The 26,271-nt window shown below is 32.7% G+C and overlaps 1 protein-coding gene and 1 long non-coding RNA gene across 3 annotated transcripts; one reads left to right on the forward strand and one right to left on the reverse strand.

Moving 5' to 3' along the window:
• Window positions 1-1,025: 1,025 nt before the first annotated feature.
• On the reverse strand, window positions 1,026-2,712 carry LOC129302520 (uncharacterized). The gene is made up of 2 exons (XR_008591323.1): window positions 2,464-2,712; window positions 1,026-1,378 (listed from the first exon to the last, which is right to left on the reverse strand). It is a non-coding gene; the product is annotated as an uncharacterized LOC129302520 (long non-coding RNA).
• A 19,316-nt stretch (window positions 2,713-22,028) lies between these two features.
• Window positions 22,029-26,007, forward strand: LOC129302997 (eukaryotic initiation factor 4A-11). Of its 2 annotated transcripts, none has more exons than XM_054941974.1 (5): window positions 22,029-22,230; window positions 23,226-23,302; window positions 23,472-23,578; window positions 23,793-24,223; window positions 24,986-26,007. In XM_054941974.1, exons 2-5 carry the CDS (start codon window positions 23,235-23,237, stop codon window positions 25,619-25,621), a joined length of 1,242 nt encoding a protein of 413 aa, XP_054797949.1. In that variant the 5' UTR covers window positions 22,029-22,230; window positions 23,226-23,234; the 3' UTR covers window positions 25,622-26,007. The 2 variants fall into 2 exon arrangements, with proteins under 2 accessions (XP_054797949.1, XP_054797948.1); XM_054941973.1 differs by having other exon boundaries at window positions 22,030-22,272.
• Window positions 26,008-26,271: the final 264 nt, after the last annotated feature.

Consider the following 26,271-nt stretch of genomic DNA (forward strand, 5'->3'; position numbering starts at 1 on the left):
TAAAATAACGCGCATTGATTATAAGTTGTATAAACAAAATGATTTTAATTTTACATTTCACATGTTAAATTGATTTCATATTATAATCAATATTGATAGTTTATCTTACTAAATCAACCCTTAACATGCACTATCACTTGATCATATCATAGTGTTAAAGATTAATCTATTCCTATTTTGTTTTATTTTTAATTTTAAATGTGAGGGGTCGGCACCTCCATTATTATTCACCGAAATACAAGGAAAAAAATAGACAACTAAATAAATCGATGAAAAAGAGAAAAGTGTTTTAGTAATTACAGCATACTATATATTGAGCTATAAATTAACATGCGTGTGAGAGGAGCACATGGCGTTTGTGTAGGTATCAGAAGAAAGCAAACGTCGTAATACGCAAATTGTAAATCCTCTCCCTTCAAAATTTTCAACTTCTCTTGTTAATTAAACTTACCAGCCCTTGAGATTATCCAATGAAAAGAACTTATCTAAGTTTCCAGGTTGACATGCAAGTTAATTTGAAAATGTCGTCCCAATCAACATAAAAATCGCTAAAAATAATTAACCAGATGTAACTATAGCTAATTAGGTAGCTTAAGCCAGCAACCAGGTCAGTGTACAACTTTTTTTGGCCAAAAGTTCAGCGAACAACTACAACATAGCATGTGTGTGTAAACATGTACATCATTTCAATGATTAATAACGCTAACATACAATCACCACAGTTCGTCGCATGATTAAAACGCTTCATCCAATTTCAATTCCCATATGTATAATTCAACCAATCCAAATCCAAAGTAATATACAAAAAGCCAAAAAAAAAATGCTCATTCTGATTAAACTCTTTGTCCCTGCAAAATGTTTATAGCTCTTAACTAGTAACCCTCAATTCCCATATTATGGCTTGCAATTGACATCTTTCAAAGATATGCCACAACCACTAGATCTGAATATTATCAATTTTCTGTAAGTTAAATTCCTTAAATTTCTATGCTTACTAAGAACCTAGATAAGTGATACGGATGATGTATAGTATTGTGATCTTAAATATGCATTCAATAAATAATGATATGGGGCATAATATAGGAAAGACGATTTACCCACGTCACCGATCATACATTAAAGTAAAACATTCACGAAGGATGCACCTATAAGCTATAGCTGTGTTTGTTCGAGATGATATAGACCAGTTAAAGCCATATGATGAACACATATAGCCAGATGAACTCTTCTCAGTTGTCACCCATTACAAAACTAAAAATTATACATCTTGTCCTTTTTCCCATGCTACAGCTGTGCAATAATTCAGCATGTAACTGCTGGAGATCTTTCATTTCCATCAAGCCTTTCTGCGTTTGACATATTAGGCACGCTTCTTCACCTACAGCAAGATCATTTATTGATTGAAAATTGGGGGCAGCGCGATGATTCACACCATATGGAAAGCATAGCTATATATATATATATATATATTCAGAACCCTAGAGCAGTTAGAAAAAGACAATCAACAAGAGGACGGAAGAAAAAGACCCACGATCTAGCATATAGCGTTAGATTGTCTGTATTTAAATAAATTAAATCAGCCTAATCCAAGTTAACTACTATTTAAAAACAGTCGGATCCAAATTGTTTAATTTATTGATTAATTTTAATCCTAAGAGGTAATATCTGTTCAGATTCTGACATAATTGATGGTCTCTATCCTTCTCTAAATGGCCACTGCACATAAACATTGTAGCCAAAACCAACAGCAAGAAAAAACAACAATAAATTCCTTAAACATATGAGCAGAGGGAGTAAGGAGATTTTTCCCAGATGAGTTAACCGTAAACACCTCTATGACTTGTTAAAAAAAAAGTCTGTACATGAAAATAATCTAAATTCAACTAAATAGAGTAAATTAGTATAGATGGAAATTTTATCTGGGTTAAGAAATTTGAACAAAATTAGAGGGGGGGGGGGAACAGGTTCAGACCACAACCACGCTCATATATCACTGCCTATATGCGTGTTTCACAATTAGGGTGCTGTAGATCAGCATGCTGAGAATCATGAAAATCCGTACCTTGCACCGCCATACATATATGGTGAACGGTATTGATCGCGAGTTTGTTTGTTAAAACAAAAGAACCTTTTAAAAATCGAAGCTAATAGAACAGATTGGAGAGTTAATCTCCCGATACAAAACGAGCTCCAGGAGTTAGCTAGGGTTAATACGGAAGGAGAAAAGGGTATTTAATTAGGTTTAGGGGTAGGGAGGTTGTAGCGCATATAAAGAAGGAAAAGCGATAAAAGTAAAACCACAAGAATTAGTAATTAAGTGGTAGTAGCAGCAGCAGAAAGTGAAAAGGAGATAGAGAGAGACGGGGTGACAGATAGAGCGTGAGCACGCATAGCTTCAAGCACGAAACATGAGCATGCAAGAAAGTACCATGTGTGCTCACTCTCTTCTGTCACCTCCCTTACCCTTTAAATTAATCCCTGCAAATTTCAGGCCTGCAATTGGATCACACTAACCCAACCCTCCTTCTGGAAATTGGGATCGGGTTAATTAGGGGAAGGGTGGGGGAGGAGAGAGAGAGAACACCATTATATCTAAGCATATATTGCAGAAAACTATTCCAGCTTTGTGTAGAACGCATAACCGAGCTGGAGTTTTGCTGGTGTGAAGAGAAGTGGAGGGGAAGGAGGGTTTATATAGAGTCCTTGAGAGGGTTTGGGAGCATCAATCACGTAGGGAAGGAATAAATGTGGGTTTATCCTCCATTGGTCATAGTCTATTATTTTAAATAAATCTATGCATTTTACAGAAGGGAAAAAGAGAAAGCAGATTTAGTTTTTAAAAAAGAAAAAACAAGTGCGAACGAACTTTAATTTAGAAATCCCTCCACCCACACCCTCATTTATTCGTGTTGTGGTTACCAATGCATCTTGTAATTCTAAATCCCTTGTGTTGATTGCCCAATCCTTGCCATTCTTCATCTCTGCTTCTTCAAAACCCTATCTTTACTTGTGCCCTCACATCGGACAAGAATTTTTTTCACGTGAAAATTATTGATAATCCTCAAATATTGATTAGTGAGTATACCAATTAAGTACGTCTCTCATCGGCTGTTTGTCTTCACTTACGAATTGAGATCATGGAACGGAACTACTACTTAATTAAATTAGAATGGCCTGTGATCACTGACGGATATTAATTTAAAGGAAATGTAGATCTCGTTACTGATGATCATAGGACTATCTAATTCGAAGGACCTGATCATTCAAGGATAAAACAATAACATCATTAAACAGAGATATGGCTAATATACATGTATGGTGAAAGACAAAGTCGCCCTCGTTGTTGATTATCATAGAACTACTTAAATTAGAAGGACCTTATCATTCACGAATGCTTGAACTATGGGTAGCTAATTATTTATGGCGAGACTCTGAAAGACCTCGTCATTGCCAATTAATCAGCTAAGGATTATAGTATTAATGTTTAAGTGTTGCCAATGGTTCTTCCTTTGTTTTTATAGGGTTAAAATGCATTTTTTTCTATGTATTTTCCTTTGAGAAATGCTAGAAATGTACTAATAAATGAAACATTTTTTTTCTAAATCATTTTTCAAATGACCAAAAACAACCCTTCATTAGTGATCCATTAATTTTGCAATTTCTCCTTAATTGAACTCTCTTTCTAAGAGTGCTTACAACATTAAAATTTTGTTAAAATATATTTTAATAAATATTGTTGAAATATTTAATATTTATTAAAAAATGATCTTTTAAGAAAATTAATAATAATTAAATCTCTTAAATTTTTTAGGTCAATATCTATAATTTTTTTGGTTAACTAACAGTTAAATTAACAGATATTTAAAATTGAAGTATTACTTGTTCTCAATTGGTATTTCATATAATGCAATATGATTTCAATTTTAATATGTTTAGAGATTCCAAAAGATAATATTAATTTTATTTATTTATTTGGATGTTCATTCCCTCTTTTTTATACAAAGTTGCAACATATCAAAATATTAAATTTGAATAGTACAATATTTTGAAACAAGATCATTAATTAGTTGATCAAAAAATTACAAAAAATGACCTAAAATATTTAAAGATCTTAATCATTATTAATTTTTTTATAATTCATTTTCTATAATTTATTTAAAAATATTATTTTTATTGTTATTAGGATTAAAGCACATTTTCCCTCATACTTTGCTTCGAGGATTGCAGTGCACCTTGTATTAATAAATGGAGCATTTTTTCTCCCTAAACTATTTTTCAAATAAGCAAAAATTCCACTTCATTAATAGATCACTAACTGATCATTAATGATGAGGGATTTTCGCTCCTCTAAAAAATTACTACTAGAAAAATAAAATTTAATGATAAACAAATCCCTTGCTGAATGCTATTTTTCCTCACTAAATTGTATTTTAGTGAGAAATTTTGTCTCTCACTAAATTCATAGCTAAAAAATGGCTCACTAAATTTAGGAAGAGATTGTATTTTTCTTGCTAATTTAGTCCCTCACTAATTTTTAATAAGGGTCATATCCCTTGCCGATGCTATTCAAAACTTGATAATTTTAGAGAGGGATTAGTTTCTCACTAAATATACTTATATTTAAAAATGATGATGCCACATTACTCGTCACATGTGCGTTAACTTGTGACATATCACTAACAACCTCATACCTCATCAACCGCCATGTCATATATCCATTATATTTATGCAAAGGTCAAGACTTGAACCATTGACCTCCTACCTTCTAAATCTTATACTTTTTTTTTTATTAATTGAATTGAAAGACACATGCAGTTATTATATGAAAAACTAAATATATATTATTTAACTGGACAAATATATCAAATAATATATAATAAAAATAAACATATATATTAAATTTTATTTTTCAATTATTAATATGTTAAAAATATTTATTAAATTATTCTTTATATTATATTTTAATAAAATATTATTTTTTTAATGGAAATGAACTTAAAATAAATAAAATATTAAATATTAAATAATTTCATTATGAATATTTTAGTTACTTTTTAAATTTAAATTTTATTTTTAAATAAAAATAATTAAATTTATAATTAAAAGTCATTGCCAAAAGTCAATTTTTTTTTTGCAATAATTAGCTAGAGATAAAATTTCTTACTAAATCCCTTACTAATTATCTTATTTTAGAAAAAGGTTGATAGTTTCTTAATATTTTTCTCACTAATTTTAAGTTGAGCTATGAAATCAACATACATCATTAATTTCTTTGCTAATTGGGTATTTTAGAGAGGAGTATATGATCCCTCGCTAAATTCTATCGCTAATTTACATTTTTTTAGTGGTGAATGACTTGAGAGAAAAATGCTCCACTCAGTACAAGATGCACAACACTTCTCAAAAGAAAGTATAAGGAAGAAAATACACTTTAACCCTTGATTTTATAACCATCAATACTCATGTGATGACAAGTTGCTACGAGTGATATGCTTTTCACCACCAAGATCACACTTTTTTGGTCCTATTTATAAGTTATTTTCAATATTATAAATATCAATACAACAAAAATATAATAAATAAAAGTAAATGAAATTTTAAATATAATCCCCAAGTAAAAAGTAAAAAGTAAACAAATAATATAATATTATTATTGTTGTCCTTCTCTCACTTTTTAAGGGTAATTAATTGGGATTTCAATTTGAAATAAAATAATTTCATTAATTAATGACTTATAAAGGGGACCAAATTATATTTTTAGAATATATAGGACCAGAGAAGTACCTTGTTAATTAACTGATATAATAAGTGATATATTTTCACCTTAGGTATATATATAAATTGTTTAATTAATCATCAGCAACGCATGGACATATATCCACGGGAAATTCTATGCAAAACTCGACCTTCTATAGAAAATTGAGAGATCTAACCCATTAGGTTTGTTTTTGAGATATATTAATGTTCAACTTACAACGGCTTACTGCTATATAAAACGTCAAATTAAAAATATTAAATTTAGAACGTATAATTATCAAAAAATTAAACATCAGCTCAAACTTTATATATAGAATTAATTACCTCATATTCACCTGTTGGAATATGATGAGTCATTGTGCTTGCACAGGTTCTTGCTATCACGGCATAAACAAATCGAGCAGGATACAATTATTGTTGATCTTTATGTATAGAATATCCATGTGGTGCTCTCTTGTTTTACCTCTATAATATGCTTCGGAAGGAACCGAATAAGCACAAAACATGGTCGCAATGTAATGGCAGGTCCCCATCCCTCTTAATATATAAAATAGAAAGAGAAGGGATATAGGAAAGGAGGAATTTGTTTCCTCAAGTAAATTAGGGCTAAGTGCTCAGCACAGCCTCGCAAATCAGAAGGCCACTTTGAAAGATCTAATATGCGGCGGCGTTAAAGCAGTTTAAAGTATATATGCTTTATACTTTACATTTTTTTAAACAATTATTAATCGATGCAAAGTAAATCATTGACATTAATGTTCGAACCAATCGCTACAAATGCGTGGTTTGCGGGACGTCATGCCTTTGACACAGTCTCAATTGAATAGTACAGAGAAATCTCGTTATATACTAGATTACTAGATTTGATACTTGGCAGTCCTTTAATTAAACACAGACTACTTTGATTGGTCGTCTTCCACGTCTTGGATAAATCTGCCCCTTCAGCGGGGATGCGTCTTCTCGCACATTACTCTCATGATTTTAGGATCTCAAGTCATTCATCATTATTATATGAATCACGCCGACCATTAGGCTTTTCACGCGGAGCAGAGAAATTAATATACATTCTTACTCTGAGGGCTTTGTTAATCAGATGATCTATTGAAGGGCCTACGCACCGGATCATTTACCAGAGTGACTCTATATATGGTATGCTTGTAATTATAATGATGATGAGAAGTGGGTTAGCTACCACAATGAGCAACAGTATAAGGTTTCCGAATGAGGAAAGGCCGAGAGTATAACGTTGTCTAGACTTGCCCTATTTCGAGGGAGGGGGGATCGATATACATGTCCATGATTCCAAGTGTTTGTACAGAGCACGACAGAAAAACATATGTAGGTTTATTGAAACAAAGAGCCACGCTGCATCAACATTTGTGATAAATACGCACTTTCTACTGCACTTTCTCTTCCTGTTACTTTCCAGGTATTGAAGGTAAATAAAAGTGCGATGCTCACACTCGGGACCAGCATCTTCTGTGTAAATCCTTAGACACCACAAGGGTTCAACAGTCAAATATGAAGTGTCAAATCCAATGTGAGGGTGGCGGGAATTGAGGTGGAGGAGCCAGGAAGACGCGTGATACTGGTCCCAGATTGGCGTGGCAAAGAGAGGGATAAGGCCGATATGATGGATGAAGAAGAAGAAATTAAAAGAGAGGAGGGTTTTAGTTTTGTTGATATTTGGTGAGTGAGAATAGAGAAACCCTAATGTCATAGAGTGGACACGTCCTTGGGAATGCTAGACACAGTGCGTCCAGAGTGAAGCGTGTTGGGAAGAGGCCAACAGAAAAGCAGGCAGAGTCAAATGTGGAATTATCTATGTAGTGGTCACAGAGAGAGAAAGGGAGAGGGAAGAGAATAATGAAGCGGCGGGGTGGGGGAAGTGCCAACTCAGTAGGGAAAGGGATGCATGTGAGGAGGAAAATGGAGGCATGTGGCATAAATGATAAATATCATCAGAATCAGATCTTTGGTGATGCCTGCAGGCTGGTGCAGTGAGAGCACGCTAACGCATTGGCCATCTCTGGCGGTGTTATCCCCACCCCCTCCCTACTTTTAACTATTTTTTATGCACTCATTCCTTTCCTTTTCTTTGTTTTTATTAACCTTCACTTCAAGCCTCCCTTTAATCATTCCTGTTTCTTCCTTCATTGTATTTTCTTCACCTAGCCTTGCACATAGTTTCCAATCCATTTGAAAACAAGTTTATGACAGTGCATTGACAAAATACTTTGAAAAGCCTTAGGGGGGGAAAGATGTTCGTGTAGCATATATTAAAGCCATTCAAGATATATATGAGAGGTATAACAGCTAGTGTTTTAGGATGACTAGCAATGAGACTGAGAAATTTTTTGTAAGAATTGGTCTACATCAGAGGTCATTTTAATCTTTTATTTGTTTAACTTAGTTTTAAATGTTGCTAATTGAGTTATGATCATGTATTAAGCTATGAAAAATCTTGGAAAAAAGGGTGTTCATGTTAGGATATATCAAATTTACGCAATATATATATATATATATATATGAAAAGGTAACAACTAGTATAATAATATCTTGTATCAAGATCATTTTAAGCACTTAATTACTTGTTTAAACTGTTTTTGGAAGTTCTAACTTAGCATATACAAGAGAAAATACAAAAATGCATGGTTTTTTACACAAACAAACACAGTTCTCATTGCAGAGCAAATATAAGAGATTAAATCTTGAGTTTATGGAGAAAGCATTAGAATCTAAAGGGTTTTCACTTGAGTATGAGTAAGGCAAGATATATGTATTATGTACAATTTTGATAAGAAATCAATTAGTTGTGACTTAGATGTTAGATCAAGAGATCGATCAAGCCATACTCCAAGGTGAATAAGTCTAGATATTTAGAACAAAGCAATTATTTAAAATGATGGTGAAAACTAATAAACTTAAGTAGCATTTAGATTGATAGATTTCAATTTGGATTTTAGATTTGAAATCTTGTATTTCATATATCATATTTAAAATTCATGTATGTAAAATTCTTTGTTTGGGTAGATAGATAAATGAAAAAGATAGATAAACTAATATTCGAAATGAAAATGAAACATTGAAAATGATAGTTTATTTTTATTTTTTAATCAATAAGTGATAAGAAAAAATAAGAGAGTCATAGAAGTATCAATAATAAAAACACCAAAAAAATGCTTGAAGTGATTAAAATTTCAAATGATTAAGGTATATATAGAATTTAAAATTACAAAAAAATTATAATTTAAAATGAATTTGGATTTGGAATCAAATCCAAATTCATAAATTTTTATGTATCTATAAAAAGAAATTAGTTCAAATCCAAATACTTATTTATCCAGTTTTATCAAAGTGATATATAAGACCATTATTGTAGCATGCGGCCACCTAGGCTCTTGCTAATTTATTTATATAAATAGTGATATATTAGACCAACTATATTATATAATAATGAATATTAATTTTAATGGGGCAACAAGAATATAAAACTAAAGCAATATAGATGAGAATGTATCTTGACCTAGATGTAGAAATAAATAAAAAAGGATAAAGCTCATAACAGTGAAATACAAAAAAAATTAAACATCGTGACACAAAATTTTATGGGGTTAAGGTCTAAATTTGCCTCTATATTTATTTTTTAAGAGCGCTAAGTACCTTATACTTTTAAAAGGACAATTTTCCTCCTAAAGTATTTTTTTGAGGTCCAAAAATGTCCTTCTATTAACTAGCCATGAAATTCAACAATTATCTGCTAATGTGGCAACTGTAGGGCCTAGGCATGGTTTTGACTTGACTTTCTCTCCTTGAAACTATGGTCCCTTTCTTCTACTTCTGCTTTGCCAATTCAAATCTCCAACTTTAAGATCAAACTGCTAACCCAAGTTATTTGTTGCTTGCAACCTTGCATTCCTCACACGCCTTCTTACTTGCACTCATCGTTGCTTGTTTATGTTCTCTCCTTGCTTATCGTTCGCGTTCTCATCGTGGTTGCATGCTTCACTCATCTTTGCTTGAGGTTTATGCTTCTACCTTCTTACTCCACTTGTGAATTTGTATTTTAATTTTTACTTAAACTAAGCTTTGGGCACGATTTGAATGGGTTTAATGATTGATCCCTAAGATGCCTAAATTTAGGAGTAACTTTTTTTGAATAGATTTAAACGGGTTGAATGATTGAAGATGCATACTGCTACTGCATAGAGATTCAAAAAATGCTTTCTGTAAGAGTTATAAGTTCACTCCACTCATTGTGTTCAAATTTGAAGTTTTAAGTTTTGCACACTGTCTTCGACTAAATCATCCTCAAAACTTGATACACCCAAATTTGAACCGTGGGAGGTCTTGGCTGACCAATGATCTCCCTATCGTCATCCTCTTCTTTATCGAAACCTAAACCAATAAGCGGTAGAGGAGGCAAATCACATAATCTAAACCCTTTATTGTGAATAGGTCCCTTGCACTCTCATCTGTTGCTCTCTTTTCAACCCTAACCCTTTAGTTTATTTTCTTTATGTGTTGCTCTCTCTTATTATACTGGGTCTAAGCCACTATGATGGCATTGTCTTCTTCTTGGGAAATTTGGTCTTCTTCAATTGTCATGAATACTTTGAGGATTATATGAGAAGGAAGAATTAGAAGTGGAAGAGTAGGAGGAAGAAGTAGATGATCCAAAGTCGATTGGGGGGAAGCATGTTTCACTTCCATTCATGCCACATCATTGGTAAAAAAAAAAGGATGTCATGTCATTGGATTAAAGCTTACATATAGGATGTCAAGTTAGAAGGTAATGGAGCCTACATCATGACATATCAACACAAAATAGGAGAACTAATGGCTAACTAATATAGGGATATTTTTGTTTCTCCAAAAAATAGTTTAGAAAAAAAATTGTCTCACTTAAGAGTTTAAGATGCCTAAAGGCCATACTCTTTGAAAATAAATACAGAAGTAAAATTAGAACTTAACCCAACTTTATAGCATAACTCAATCACTATTCCAAAAGAAAGAAAGTTGTTAAATTTCTTCTTAGGCATGTTTTCAACAACAAATTCTTTATCGCTTGGCAAAATACTCTCAAAAAATGGGGGCTCTTGGTTTCATAGAATATTAAATGAAATTACCATTGTTGTATCATGCGGGCACCCAGGCTCCTGCTGAACTTTATAATGTGAAATTGGGAATGGCCCTCCATTCCGTGTCATTCTCAATCTCACACTTGCCGCCCTATACTAGTGTCCACAACATTCATTATTCATTCCAGAGGGATTTAAAATGAACCTAACTTTTCCCTTCAAAATCAATCATTGCTCCTTCCCTCTTAATTTTTAAGATGAAACAAATTACAGAGATTAATTAACCTTGTTAAATACAATTAAAAACTTATTTTTTTTCAAAAAAATATAAACTTTAAAAACATGTATGTCATTCATTTAACACCCAACCTAATTAATAAATAATTATTTTTTAAATATCTTATATTATGAAACAAAATCAAATAAGTCAAATGACGAAATGGATGGGTTGTTGTTATTGTTACCATACTTTCATATTTCATTCAATAGCAACAAAATGTTTTGATTCTTGTAATTTGGCAACACGTGCAAATTCTAATGAGATAACAATGAAGAGATTGATATGAAGGCATGGGAAGAGGTCGAGGAATGGATCATAGGTTCTATAGGCTTTAAAAATAAGCAAACGCATGACCCAAGAGTTTGTGAGGGCCCCAGATTCTACTAAATTTCTCAACCTGAAGGCCACAAACTGTCAAGTCCCGTAATGAGGCTTCTGTTCACAAGTCTACACCATTGGTAGCAACATGGGTGGGAACCAACTCTCTTTTAATATGGGCTACTCGTGAGAAAAACCTAAGGTTATGTTATTTTTTAGAGTTGATAATTTGATCTAAGCGTGATAAACCCACAAAAAAAACTAACTAAAATTAAATATCAAGCCTAAAAAAAATAATGTTTTAATGTTTGGGCTATTTGGACAGCCCGAACAAACTTGAATACCCGAATAACAAAATAATATTTTTAAAAAATATAAAATATAATAAATATTAATTAATTTTTCAAGTTTTATACTAAAGTAATATTTGAATGCATTATCATTGTTATTTCTTAAAAAATAAAAAATATTTTTATTTTTATTTTTATTTTTTAACTAATAAAATATTTCAAAAAAATATTTTAAAAAATATTTTTATGTTGATTTTTATATTTTAGGATCCACTTATTTTTTTTTTAAATTTTTTGAGTCATATATATTATTTGAGTATCCAAAAATATATTTTATATTTTTATAAGATAAAATAATTAATTTTAAATTAAAAAATTAAATTAAAAAAATTTGAGCATGTATGAATTATCAGCTCTACTACTATATAAATATAATAAATATAATAATATTTTTAAATAATTATTTGGTTATTGTTCATGTTAGACTTGGTTAAAAATAAACCAGAGTAAATACCCTTTGTATATAAAAGTCAAGCAATATAAAAAGTTAGTGAAAAAATAATTTCAGGAAAAAACAATATTTTACCCATAAGTAAATGGTTTTGTTTTACATAATATAATGATAACTATTTTTTTCATATTCTTAAAAATAAAAAGTATAATTTACCCAAAAGTTATTGAAAACTAATTGAGAAAATAATTTTAAGTTAATGGTCTAATTATGATTGAATTGAGATCAACTTGATCATAATTAAAATAATATAATTTAATTAAAGTATATTTAATATTTATATATAATCATGATAAAAATAATATTTAAACAACTAAGATATTAATTTACAAATAAATGAAATATTCACAAATAAATTACACATAACACAACAAAACAGTAATAGAGTTATTTAAGTATAAAATTGATAATTTATTATTTTTTTATCCTTTTAAAGCTAAAATAATATTTCATACTTAACAAAGTTACTTAAAAAATAAAATTGGTTCAAAAAATAAAAAAATGTAAAAAGTTTTGGGTATTCGAGTGAGCCTAAATAAGCCCAAAACCTAAATGTGTTAGGATTGGGCTTGACTATATAGACTTTTTAGAAAAGGTAGGATACTTTAAGCATAGCCCCGCCTAAATTACTAGCTATATTATTTTCTACTTTCTTTTGTCTTGAAGCACACTGTACCAGCTTGTGCTCGCTTGGTCTGTTGGGTGGAAGTGAAAATATGATGGAAGTAGAGATTATAAAGTCTATTTGATACAGGGAGAATGATAGTTAAGTCCCAAAAGAGTGAATTAATTACAATTAGGTTTTCTTTAAAATTTTGTATGAAATGAATTATAAATGTCAATTCAAATTGTTATAAACAAAAATTTATGTTGCAATCTAAGAGTTACATTTAATACTTGAATACTTATTTATAATTCAAACTCTTGAATTTGTAATTACTTGGATCAATATTTTTAACTTACTCTATCTAGTCCTATTTATAAGTCACTTCTACCAACCTCACTAATACCAATACAATAAAAGTATAAAGAATAATTATGAATAAAATTTTAAATTTACCCTTCAAAATGAAAAAGGCAAAAGTACAATTAATGAATAAATTATTATTTTCAAAATTTCTCTCTCATACTTTATCAGGTATGAGACTTTTACAGTGAAAGTACAAGACTTTTATAGTATGAGACTTCTAGTGGGAATAGAGCCTTTTACAGAGAAAATAAGACTTTTATAGTGAAAAATTGAGCCTTCTAGCGGGAATGGAAAATTATAGGTAGTGTTTCACATTTTGAGAAACTTATATCCCACTAAAAGGGAATCAGATAGCATTGAAAAAAATAGAAAAGAAAGGCATAGAAACTGTACTTTTCCACCATAGAAAAGTACTCCTTCTCCTTTAATTTAAATGCTTCAACCAATGAGGAAGATAGTGGAGACGACAACACCATTTCTTTGGACTTAAATGCTCCTCCCATGTGTGAGAATGTCTACCTAGACAGCAATCAAAATGAAGAGCAACATATTACAATCAATGAAGAAGGAAATGATAAGAATCTCTCTCCTTATGAAGCCCATGAATATCCCCATGTAAAATTTATATTGTGAAAAACTATTAAAAAAAGATAAATAATAAAAATATTTTCTTAATACTTTAAAGCTTAATATCTTTTAATATGACACTAACCTATATGAGACATTCATATAAAGGTAGATTTGGTTTGTGAGGAGCCTCTTATGATTATATAAAAGGTAATAAAACACTAGCCATATCCAATATTGATGTGAAAGTGTTTTCTAATATCAGTGCAGCAACATATGATGCAAAAACAAGTTCGTAAAGCTTTAGGTGATTCTAATAGATCTAGACTTTTAGAATGTCATAACCCATACCATGCTTAAAATAGCAAGTTCGAACATTAAGGTGGTTAAGAGGAAGTAAACAAAATATGAGATGGCAAAAGATGTCAAACTACATGGCAAATAAGTTATGGATTGTAAAGCAAATATTAATCAGTAGCATCCAAAAAGGAATGCAGCACCACCAATTTATCACAACTCTTATTAGGTTGCCTACCAGTTTTGGACCATTCACCCTATTCCATTTTAGAAAGATTACCACTTCGGTTCACAAAAGAAAGTTGTATGATTAATGTGGTAAGAAAAAAGTAAATGCTTGTTTAGTCTGTTTACAAGTGAAAATATAACTGCTTACAATGTTACAATATAAACCTTTTAACCTCCATATTTTCCTTAATCTATAAAAATAGGCTAATTAGGAAGCAGTGAGGGATAAGAGTTCAGGTAGCATTTCCGACGTAGAAATTGTCCAGGAAAAACCTAGAATTCCAATTAAAGAAAAAAAATCACAATTCCTAGCTTTGGTTTTTTTCTTCTCTTATACTAACATCCTATAGTTACTAGTTGATATGAAACACATGAAATTAAAATTGTATCTCTTAGCAATAGCTCTTAAATATTTAACCTTTTAAGCACAATTCCACTTTCCATTCTAATGTAGACTACATTTGTGTGAGCATTTGTTTAAAGGTTACTTTCATCCATTCAAATGGATGAATTAGGTTTAAATGTTAATTCATTAGAAAAGAAAGAAAATTTATACCTTGGTTTGATTGCAACCATGCCTTACCACCACCTTTACTAGCATACAATACACACCTTTTTCCCCATGCATCTAGAATAGTTAAGCAAAAACTACTTCATTCTCTATTGAAATATTAGTCTACCAAATCAACCTATCCAAATATCACCAAATCTCTAGCAATTAAAGTTACGTTGGTAAAGTTATGTTCCTAGTTGCTATGGCTAACCTAGATTTGATGCATAAGGAAATGAAATTTTCTCTGGAAAGATTAGTTTGTTCCCTTTTGTTAGAAAAGAGGTAGCAAGAAGAAGGAGTGTGAACTAGAGTACAGGCACAATGGAAATAAAACTGATCACTTCAATTACAAAAGAAGTCATGAAGTCTTTCCTTATTAACAAACTGCTACCAGAAATCAAAGCCAAATGGCCAACATGTCATGCAAATGAAACTATTTTTATTCAGCAAGATGATGCTCCTTGTCATATTGATAACAATGATGAGGATTTTCGTATGGCAGTAAGTGATGGTGGGTTTGATATTAACTTGATTTCTCAACCCCCTAACTCCCCTAATTTAAACATTTTGGATCTTGGATACTTTAGAGCAATTCAAGCACTACAATACCAAGAGGCACCTAAAACTATAAAGGACCTTGTTAAAGCTATGGAAAATTCATTTGAAGTTTACACATCTAAGCAATTAAATAGGAACTTCCTAACACTACAAGCTATTATGGTTGACATTATAAAGGAGAAAGGTTCAAATAAGTACAAGCCAAGCCGTTTGAAGAAGGATGTGATGGAAAGAAGGGGTGAATTGCCTAATTAACTCAAGTGTGATCCTTACCTAATCCAAGAAGTGTTAGAGCACTTAGAAGAAGTGGATGGATAGCTTAGATTAAGGGGTAAATATTTTTGTGAACCCTCAATGTTTTGGTCATTAATATTTTGTGTTATAATTTTTCATGTAAATTGTAACACATAATATTAACAATCAATATTTTGTAGTAAAAGAAGCAATTTGTGTATGAAGTGGGTAGTTTATAATTTGCTAACAATTTCTATATTGACAATGCATATTGATGCTATATATCAAATTAAAGAAGAAAAAAATCTTTAAGGATTCAAATTAACTCCACAATTATAAAAGGGCTAAATATTCAGCACTGCATATCCATTTATAATTTCCTAACTATATGTAATCCCTACCATAACAGAGATGCAGAAGCTTGCTAAAACAAAAAGCTTGCTAATTCAAAAAAAAACAAAACAAAAAGCTCGCTAATTCAAAACATCTATCATTAGTTTAAATATCATCATCTATCATTCTAATATAACAGAAACATAAAAGTGGCTAACATGTCAATACATTCATCCATCAGACTAACTAGAAAAGAAGATCATCGACATGCAACTTTAGCCTAACCAAAATAAACTAAACTATTATGCGTCAGAATAAGCTTAAAGTCTGGACTAATTAAAATTACACAGAACTATAGGAGGCCCAGAAATTTGACACTAATCAGAGTATATAATGCAAAGTGTTGTATGCAAATTGCTTACAGGCTTTCTCTTCCTCGATCAGATGCGTATAATCTTCCTCTAGAAATGGAAATTTGTTCAGATTGAATGGGTAGACAATCTTCCTCTTTTTTCTTTCTCTTCTTAGGTCAGATGTGCCGTTGTCGTTGCCGCTGCTCACTTCATCATTGTCCTTCATTGCCTTTTTATTCAAATTAAAGGACTGGACTTGCTTTTGCTGCACTACCTCAACGTCGATAAAATCAAAATACCCAAGTGAAGAATCCTTTGGATGAAGTGCCCACAAAATCTTCTAATTCAGAGACGTCTCCTATCCAGAGAAGTTGACTCGGGGTATATCTTCTTCCCTATCAAGAGAATCATTGACTATACAGCCCATTAGCTCATCCCTATGATAGATCTTCAAAGCCCTTTTTCTTTGAGCTTGAACAATAAAGATCCATCGAGATTTTAAACCACTCTTTTCACGGTGAGTTTGAGGTGGACCATGATATAAGAGGAAAGTTAGAAACGAAAGGCGATCACTGATGAGGCAAGAGCTAATGGGAAGAATGATAAAAGCGATCGATGACAAAGACTAAACATGGTGAGAGAAAAAGCTCAATTTAAAGAGAGAGAGAGAGTTGAGCCACAGAGACAGGCAGGGCGTCAGAAATGTTATACCACTAAGGGTATTTTAGGAACTTTAATGTAAAATACAGAGTCATCATGTCTTGGTGACTTATATTGTGGACCAGAATTTTCTTCTAGAAAATGTCTAATATTATAGATTGGAGGGAGTATTTTCCAAAAAACTTACTGGGGACTTACTTGTTATTAATTCAATGTTATGGGACCTAACTATCATTCTCTTTCACCAAATAGTCACAAGGTGTAATGACCAATGTATCGTCACCAAAAATCCCTAGTCACCACCCAAAACAGTCACGACCACTATAAAAACATCTATTGGCAGCCATTGAAGCAAGTACTAGCCACCATTGAAACATTGGTTACTATAGAAGCAACCATAATCCACTATTTTTGCATAAATATTAGCCATAAACAATAGTTAAAAAACTTAATGAGATATTGTGGGTGATAAAATTTGTAATTCCATTCATGATGTTCTTTTGAATTTGATCAAGGTTGGAGACATCAACTAAATAAATATTGTTCTCATCCTAAAAGTATATCCACCCATCAATCCTAAAGAACTCTAGTATATCTCTCGTACTATAAAGTCTATCTTCTTTGCTTTTCTAGTTATTTGATGTGTTCAATGCTAATTCCTAACGGTGTGTAAGATAAAGTTGAAAGGTATAGTAAAGCTTTTCTTTGGTATAACCTTGGAGATGGGAAAAAGATGTACTTGATAGCTTAGGACAAAGTGAAGAGATGTAGGAATAAAAGGGGTTTAGGCATCAAGGATCTTTATAAGCAGAGGTCTTCATTTTTAAAATTTGTTTAGGTATTCTAACTAACAAAGAAGTACCATAAGTTAAACATCTTAGATCTAAATATGGATGTGGTGAGAGTAAGCTCTTTACGGCGATCAAGAAAAGAAGGAATTCCTACATTTGGAATACTATTACTAAACCATGGAACCTTTTTCCTTCAAGGTGTTAGTAGGAAAGTTAATGATGGTTATAGCATGAGTTTCTAGTAGGATATTTGGCCTCCAGCTAATCAACCTCTCATTCATTTTGCTAGATCTAATGGATGTCATTTAAATTCGCAAGTTAAGGTGAATAAATTTATTCTTCTTGATAGGAATTGGGATGTGTATAGCTTGTCCAATATCTTTCCATAGGAGATTGTAGGGAAAATTATTAAAATGACACCACCCTACCATCAATAAAGAAGACAACTTTTCATGGAGACCTTTTAATGATAGGAGGTTTACTGTTAGCTCTACTTATAAATACCAGTGTACTGAAGGCTTATAGAATTAGTTGTAGAAGTGGCCAATCCTAGAAAAGTTAAAGTATTTTTTCTAGCAAGTTATCCATGAAAGGATATTGTCTAACTATCTTAAAGCCTAAAGAGGTCTTATGTTGAGTGCGTCTTGTCCTTTTAAGTGTGAGAATGATAAGCTTACTCTTAATATAATTAGGGATTATTAAATAGCTAGAGAGGCGTGAGATGCTATTATTAACCCTTTATATTATAATTATTTCTTCTCTTGCAGATTACATGAATGGCTTAGTTAAAATGCTAATCATAAAGTAGAATCAACTCGGTGGAGCAACTATATATGGATTAAATTTTCCTGCCTTATATGTTGGCTTTCGTAGGCAAGTTAATGTTAAAGAATTTTTTATGACTATCACCCTTATGCTTGTAATAATATTTTCTTATGCCATCAACATTTATTAGAGGAGAAAAATTTTGGCCTTATTAAGGAGTTCATGGCTCAAAACTTAGCAAATCCAGATAACAGGTGGATCCTTCCTATTTAAAGAACCTATTATGTTGATATAGATGCCTTTATTCTACAGAAATCCCAAGCTGCGTGTTGATAAGCCACCATTTTGATTACATCTTGATATAAGTTATTGAGTGAATTGAATTATCATTAGGAAAATTATGGTCTATTATCTCACTTGTGGCTCATTTATGGAAATTAGGAAAAATAAGCCAATTCTAAGGGACATCAAGCACAAAAAGAAGCCAAATAGACCAAGGCCCATTTTAAGCCCAAACATTCAATAATGTCTACTTATAAACCTTAAGTGATTATCACCATTCTTGGATGTGGCTAATATGAGGAGTTAGGGAGCCTCAGATCCAAAAGGTTCACAGATAATAATGTGAAGTAGTCATCACTATCTGAGGAAGAATGATCCTGGAGTAATTTGAAGTCTTTGGACGATATCAATCACCTTAAAGGACAATATAAATCTCAACTATTTATAGTCAAGAGACAAAGAAAGTCTTTACCTTCCTGCTGATGAAGGTCATTGGTGAGAAGGAGTTTTCATGCCTCAACTAAATGCAGAACAAGTTTTCAAGGGCCATGATCATCTGAGTTCACGACAAAAACATGTGACGGAGCTAAATTAAAATGCTGAAAAAGAATATATGGCAAATTAGATAAGAAGATATGTAATCTTGGAAGAAAATCTTAGGATTAGCTAAAGAGAACACTTAAAAGGAGAGCTAGGGTTTATGGTTGAGGATCTCATCACTTGTAAGAGCAAGAAATGACATAGGACGGAGTGATAGCACTATTGTTCCGATATAGGAGTTGCTTTTCTATTCCTTTTTACTACATTATAGTTGATGTTGTTCCACTACTTTATAGTTGATGTTGTTCTTGAACATGGGATTTGTTTGTTTCATAATGATTATGTGTTTCTAAATCTGATGTTAAGATAGGTTGTAGCTTATTCGAGATGAACTTTGTAAGGTCTCCTTTATTAATCCACAAGTAACCTTCAAAATTAAGATAATCAAATGATAACTCAAATGAATTATCAAGTTTGTAAAATTTTCATAAATGGGATCCCAAGTTTTCAAAACTTAAAATGCTATAAAATCATTTCATAAATTAAAATCAAAGCAAAACATATATAAGGAAGTATGGGTATCATATAAGGTAAGATTATATCAAATTGAAGTCAAAAGAGTAAAAAATAAAGATTTTGGCAAAAACCGCTGCAATATAAAATTTTATGCTGCAACATAAATTACAGAACCTATGATAGCAGTAAAAAGTTGTCATGACAGACTTCCTGCTCAAATTTTCGATGCACACCAAATCTTTGTTCGATATCCGATTAATGTAATCTAGGTGTTCACAGATAATTTATTCAGTGAACTAGCTAATGAGATTGGTCTCATTTACAAATTCTATCATATCAAAAAGTTGGACACTCAAAACTAAAACTACTACTTTATCACATTTTTTAACTTTCAAAGTATCCAAAATCCAACACAAGTGCTATTAGCCCACACAACCCCTAAACTACACTTAAGAGACTTAAGATAACCTGTACAACACACCACAACACACATAAATATCATAGATCATATTTTTACTTCTCAACTCCAAATTCATTAAAAGTAAAGAGGGAGGTCATTATTATTCAAATTATTCAATTACACATTTACAACCTTCAAAACAGCCTTAAACATACTTGCATGTCATTTTGGCCTTGAAGAAGCATGATTAACTCATACAAACTAACTAAGGGCATCAAAACACTAACTAGCAATCACATATGAATGCAATGATGCAAGTAATCAATGTAATTATCCTACTCAATGCAAGCTGTGTATGTAAATTTTACACCTTCTACTTTTGAGATTTTGCACCGTTTGGACTAAATAAAAAAATTATTTGGTCTTAAAAACTTACTAGATATGTAATATTTTAATGATAAATATAAAATATAAAAAATATATTTTACATAAAAGACCATATCAACCTTTTTAATATATATATATATATATTTAAAATGACGATTAATCTACTTATATTATTACAATTTTATTTCTAATGTAATAATATTATTTTTAAAAAAATTATTAATTTTTAAATTAAATTATGTTGCACCCCTTGACTTGGGGTCGCTCCTCCACTGTGGTGTGTCCCAGCTTAACATGATATACATTGTTGCTAGAGCCATTCCAAAATAATTTGTTTTCAATGACAACTTTCAATAGAGGTAAGTTCATAATTGCATTAACCAAATCATCATCAAGCAGAGACTAGACTGCTGAGAGAGATTCCATTACTTATTCTCAATTAAAGTAGATAGAACAGTATCTGATTTTTTCAACTCTGGATCTGTTCAATTTCAAATCTTAACAATAAATCAAAGCAGTAGTTACAGGAAAATGAAACTCAACTTCCAATCATCCACTTTAAAGGCCACATATATAGCTATTAATTGGTCATTATAATTATTAGGGCAGCTTTACAAACAACAACTGTCATGTTATACTATCTTGTGTCTCGAACATAAGATGCTTATACTTATTCTCTCTAGTACGGATGAAGTTGGTTAAAATTATTTTAGTTAATTGAATGTGTAACAAAATATGAGTTTTCCACACCCACCCTTAATTAATGGTTGATATTCTTCTTTATAAATTCCAAATACCAAATTTTTCTATCATATGTCAAAACATAGAAGCAATCACCGGAGACAAGGTTCAATCAAGCTGTGTATACACATCACAATTCTTATTATCATCAACCATCCTGGGACAAATAAAGAGTGGAGTTGCATTTTATGCTCTAGACAAATCAATAAAATAAAGTATAACTGACTATTACATACATGAATATATTATATTAAATTTTTAAAAGCATATTGCATAAAAGTCATAAACAATACAAGTTACTTTATACTCAGTGTAATGTATGGAAAACATGTTTAATTTTCTTAATACATGCGTATATATATATTTTTTGAGTGAATATACGTAGATATTTGCTGGGGAAAAAAGAATAGACGTAGATATTTTTCACAGACGGGGCGGACAGTACGTACTTGATATTCAAAGTATTTTCTGCATTTTACAGTTTACCCAAAACTAAAGTCCAAGAAAATTTGGGGGGGGGGGGCGCGGGGAACAGCCAACAACAAATGAAAGGACCAAGAGGACGGTTTCGGGGTCTAAATACGACGCGTATTGACGGTAAGCCTAGTTGCAATATCAACGAAGCATCGGGGGTAAAACCGACAATCTGAAACCAGGCATCAAGAGCCCCGACCATTGGACAAGGAGACTCTCTCATATTTGCCCTCACCGGCGCGTTCTGTCTCTGCTACGTTGCCGCCTTCCTCAACTCCTCCAACTCCAGCCTTCGAAGATCTGAGGAGTTTGGGGAATCCTAACCCCATAATCCATTATCATAAGTATTCTTTTATATTTGTCGCTTCTTCTACTCTTCGTGAAAGGTTCGAACCTTTAACTTGATGTATCTATACTTTTCCACTCCATGTGACCAGTCAAAAAGTTGTATCTTAGTGATTACGATTTTTTTTTTGTCTGTCGGTCGATTTCCACCATCTTTGCTAGTTAGATGTCGGTAATTTGTAATTCCTGGTCTACGTTGCTGCCTCTTGTAACATAGATCCGTTTTTGTGATGGGAGTGTATGGTTTACGAGCACTGCACAGAAAGTCTTCGTTTTATTTTTTCAGAACTCGTGAAATCTCGAACTACTCGGAGAAGTGAAGAGAAGTTAGTAAAACTATATGGTTTCGAGTTTATTATAGTCTAGTGCATTATAAGCATCAAGCAATGGCAGGGGGGTGGGGATTTTTCATCCTTCTGCCCCAGTTTATGTGCTTTAAATTTTTTGCTATTCTGCTTCATATTTTTCTGTTAATAAATAGGTGGCAGATAGGCGTAATGGTGCAATCAACCTGCACATGATTCCTTATTGGAGCATTTCGATAACTCCTTTGTTTCTTTGAATGTGATGCCCTGAAAGTAGTTGATGATGATGGTTATTTTTTTGGCTATTTGACATATAAAGGTTTTTCCCATTTGTGGTCATTTCTTCTAAAAAAGGTGCATTGTCTGGCACGTGCGATAATGTCATACCCTGTATGATATGTTCATTCCTGATTAGATGTTTTGGTCTTCTTCTGAATGCTGCTGTTCTTGCTTTTAAAACTTATTGATATTGCGAAGGTTTAGTGCACTACTCAATGTGATCTCCGCCTCTATGATCAATGGATTTGTAAATACAGACTGTTGTTTCTGGGCTCTTTGCATTATTGTTCAATTGGACAGTCCATGTGAACTTCGTGAATTTGTAAATTGCAGTTTAGTTAGATTATATTGCTGAAACCTCAATCATGACCTGTAGATAACGAGTTGATATAAATCTTTTTGCATTGCAGTTTACAAGCATGTCTGGCTTGGCACCAGAAGGGTCACAATTTGATGCTCGTCAATACGATGCTAAGATGAGTGAATTGTGAGTTTCCTTTCTTATATTTCTTGATAGATGTCTTGAGAGAGATGTACGAGGATTGACATGCGCTGTTAGTTTGGTTATATAAAGTGGCTCTGTCATAATTTGTTATACAGCCACATGTCACTCTTTTGTGATGCTTATTCTTGGTTTAATGTGTTGGTGGCTGCAGACTTGGAAATGAAGGTCAAGACTTTTTTACTAGCTATGATGAAGTTTATGAAAGCTTTGATGCTATGGGATTGCAGGAGAACCTTCTGAGAGGGATTTATGCTTATGGTATGTCGATCTTGAATTTTATGATATTGTGATTCAAAGTTATAGTTCCTGCATGACTAGTTTGCCTTGTAATTGTATTATTTCTATTTGCATTTTATCTAATATTAATTTATTGTAAAACTGTATGCCTTTGAGCATCTTGAATAGTTACTCTTTGTATTTTGCTTTCATTGATGCCTGGCAAAATGGGCAATGATATCATTTACCTTAAAAGGTTTCGAGAAGCCCTCTGCAATTCAGCAAAGAGGGATTGTTCCTTTCTGCAAGGGTCTTGATGTGATTCAGCAGGCACAATCTGGAACTGGAAAAACTGCTACTTTTTGTTCTGGAATTTTGCAGCAGCTTGATTACAGCTTAGTTGAATGCCAAGCACTGGTTCTCGCTCCTACTCGTGAACTTGCACAACAAATTGAGAAGGTCATGCGAGCGCTGGGTGACTATCTTGGTGTCAAGGTTCATGCTTGTGTGGGTGGCACCAGTGTCCGAGAAGATCAACGTATCCTTTCAAGTGGGGTACATGTTGTCGTTGGTACCCCTGGTCGTGTGTTTGACATGCTTCGGAGACAGTCTCTCCGTCCTGATTACATTAAAATGTTTGTGTTGGATGAGGCAGATGAGATGCTTTCTCGGGGTTTCAAGGATCAGGTCCTCTCATTTTCCTGACCCCACTTTTAATTTATTTCCTCTGTTGTTTTCCTGATGTGGCAAAAAAGATTTTTGGATTTAGAGTGTTGCTTTTAAATCCTCATAACTGGTTACTTTTGCCTTCTTGTTCATCATTTTGATGTTTGATAACATGTGAGTACTATGAACTGTATTGGTTGCTGATAAACTTGTACTAGTTATGTAATAAAACGGTCATTTGATGCTGGTACTCTGGTCATTTGAGCATTTTTGGTCTTGCTAGATATTTGACCCATTGATCTTGTTAGGTACTTAGCTGCAACTAAGAATTTAAGTGCCTAAATTTCAACTAACAGAATAAGAGGGTTAGAAGGAGCTGAGATTGGTTGATTCAGTCTCATTCTTTCTTTAATTCTATTTAGCCATGTTAGCTCTCTAAGGAATTCCCAACAAATAAAAGAGGCATAAAACTTTATAGGATCTATCAAGTTCTAGCCTTTCGCATGTTTTATAGGCAGGGAACTTGCTATACTCCAGAGTTTTGAGGGTCTATCTCTCTGTTTTTTTTGGATGCAAAATTTTGAGAGGTGTTTTGAAAAGGCTCTACGTTTTGGTAGGATATTTGAGATAATGATGTAAACTTGTAGTTGTTTATATGACATGTCTTTAAAAAAAAAACAAGAAGAAGAAGAAGAATCTCAAGGGAATTTCTATTTTATCTGCCTTTTGGTTTAATTGTATATTCTTCTTCTGACTTGTTCCTTCTTATTCTTCTCCATCCAGATCTATGATATTTTTCAGCTGCTGCCACCAAAAATTCAGGTTGGTGTTTTCTCTGCCACTATGCCACCTGAGGCTCTTGAGATCACAAGGAAGTTCATGAATAAACCTGTGAGGATCTTGGTGAAGCGTGATGAGCTTACCCTGGAAGGGATCAAGCAATTTTATGTCAATGTCGAGAAGGAGGAATGGAAGCTGGAGACACTCTGTGATCTTTATGAGACGCTGGCAATTACCCAGAGTGTTATCTTTGTGAACACCAGGCGCAAAGTGGATTGGCTTACAGACAAGATGCGCAGCCGTGATCACACTGTTTCTGCAACCCATGGGGATATGGACCAAAACACAAGGGATATCATCATGAGGGAATTCCGTTCTGGGTCTTCCCGTGTTTTAATCACCACAGATTTATTGGCCCGTGGTATTGATGTCCAGCAAGTTTCACTTGTGATTAATTACGATCTTCCAACCCAGCCAGAGAATTACCTGCATCGAATTGGTCGTAGTGGTCGGTTTGGGAGGAAGGGTGTTGCTATTAATTTTGTGACCCGGGACGATGATAGGATGCTGTTTGACATACAAAAGTTTTATAATGTGGTGATTGAAGAGCTTCCGGCCAATGTTGCTGATCTCCTTTGAAATACTTCTGCTGTGGAGGTTGTGCTTCCGGATTTATTTATGGTCTGGGGCCTCTTACTGGTAGAAGTTGAACTTTTTCCCTAACTTGCAGGGATCAGGGGCTTGTGCATTTGATATAGGCTTTATTTCTAATTTTGGGTATAGCAGCATGTGGTATCGCAAATTTTGCTCCGAGTTTGCTTGTATTTCTAGTGTCTTGAGAATGGTTGAAGAACGCTGTTATCTTGGATCTGATCTAAAGCCTCGCTTATGTTTGGTTTTATTATCTGTGTGGGCTGGGTGGTTTGTAGAGTTGGAAGCTTTTGAAAAATATACTGGACTGGGCTGGGCTTCATTGTCACCCCTTTGAACCATGATTGATATTCGAATGTGTCAGGTTTAATCTATATTCGCATCCACGTGCCAGTGGAACTTGTTACTTGTCACACCCATGATCAATAGTTGAATGCAATGTTTTGAAATTCGAATATCGAACTAGAAAGAGCAATGGGTCACGGTTTTCATGATCTAACCGGTTAGACTGGCGGTTAAATCAGTGACATAAAAATTAAATAAAAATAAAATTTATATGCACAATTATATAAATCAAACATTAATTTGTCAATGGTACTTGGAATTTTGATCCCAAAAGCTAGATACTTAGATCATTG

Source organism: Prosopis cineraria, unplaced genomic scaffold, assembly GCF_029017545.1.
Source record: "Prosopis cineraria cultivar Desert tree isolate PC_DT_omini unplaced genomic scaffold, ASM2901754v1 PC2, whole genome shotgun sequence".
NCBI classification, from domain to species: Eukaryota; Viridiplantae; Streptophyta; class Magnoliopsida; order Fabales; family Fabaceae; genus Prosopis; species Prosopis cineraria.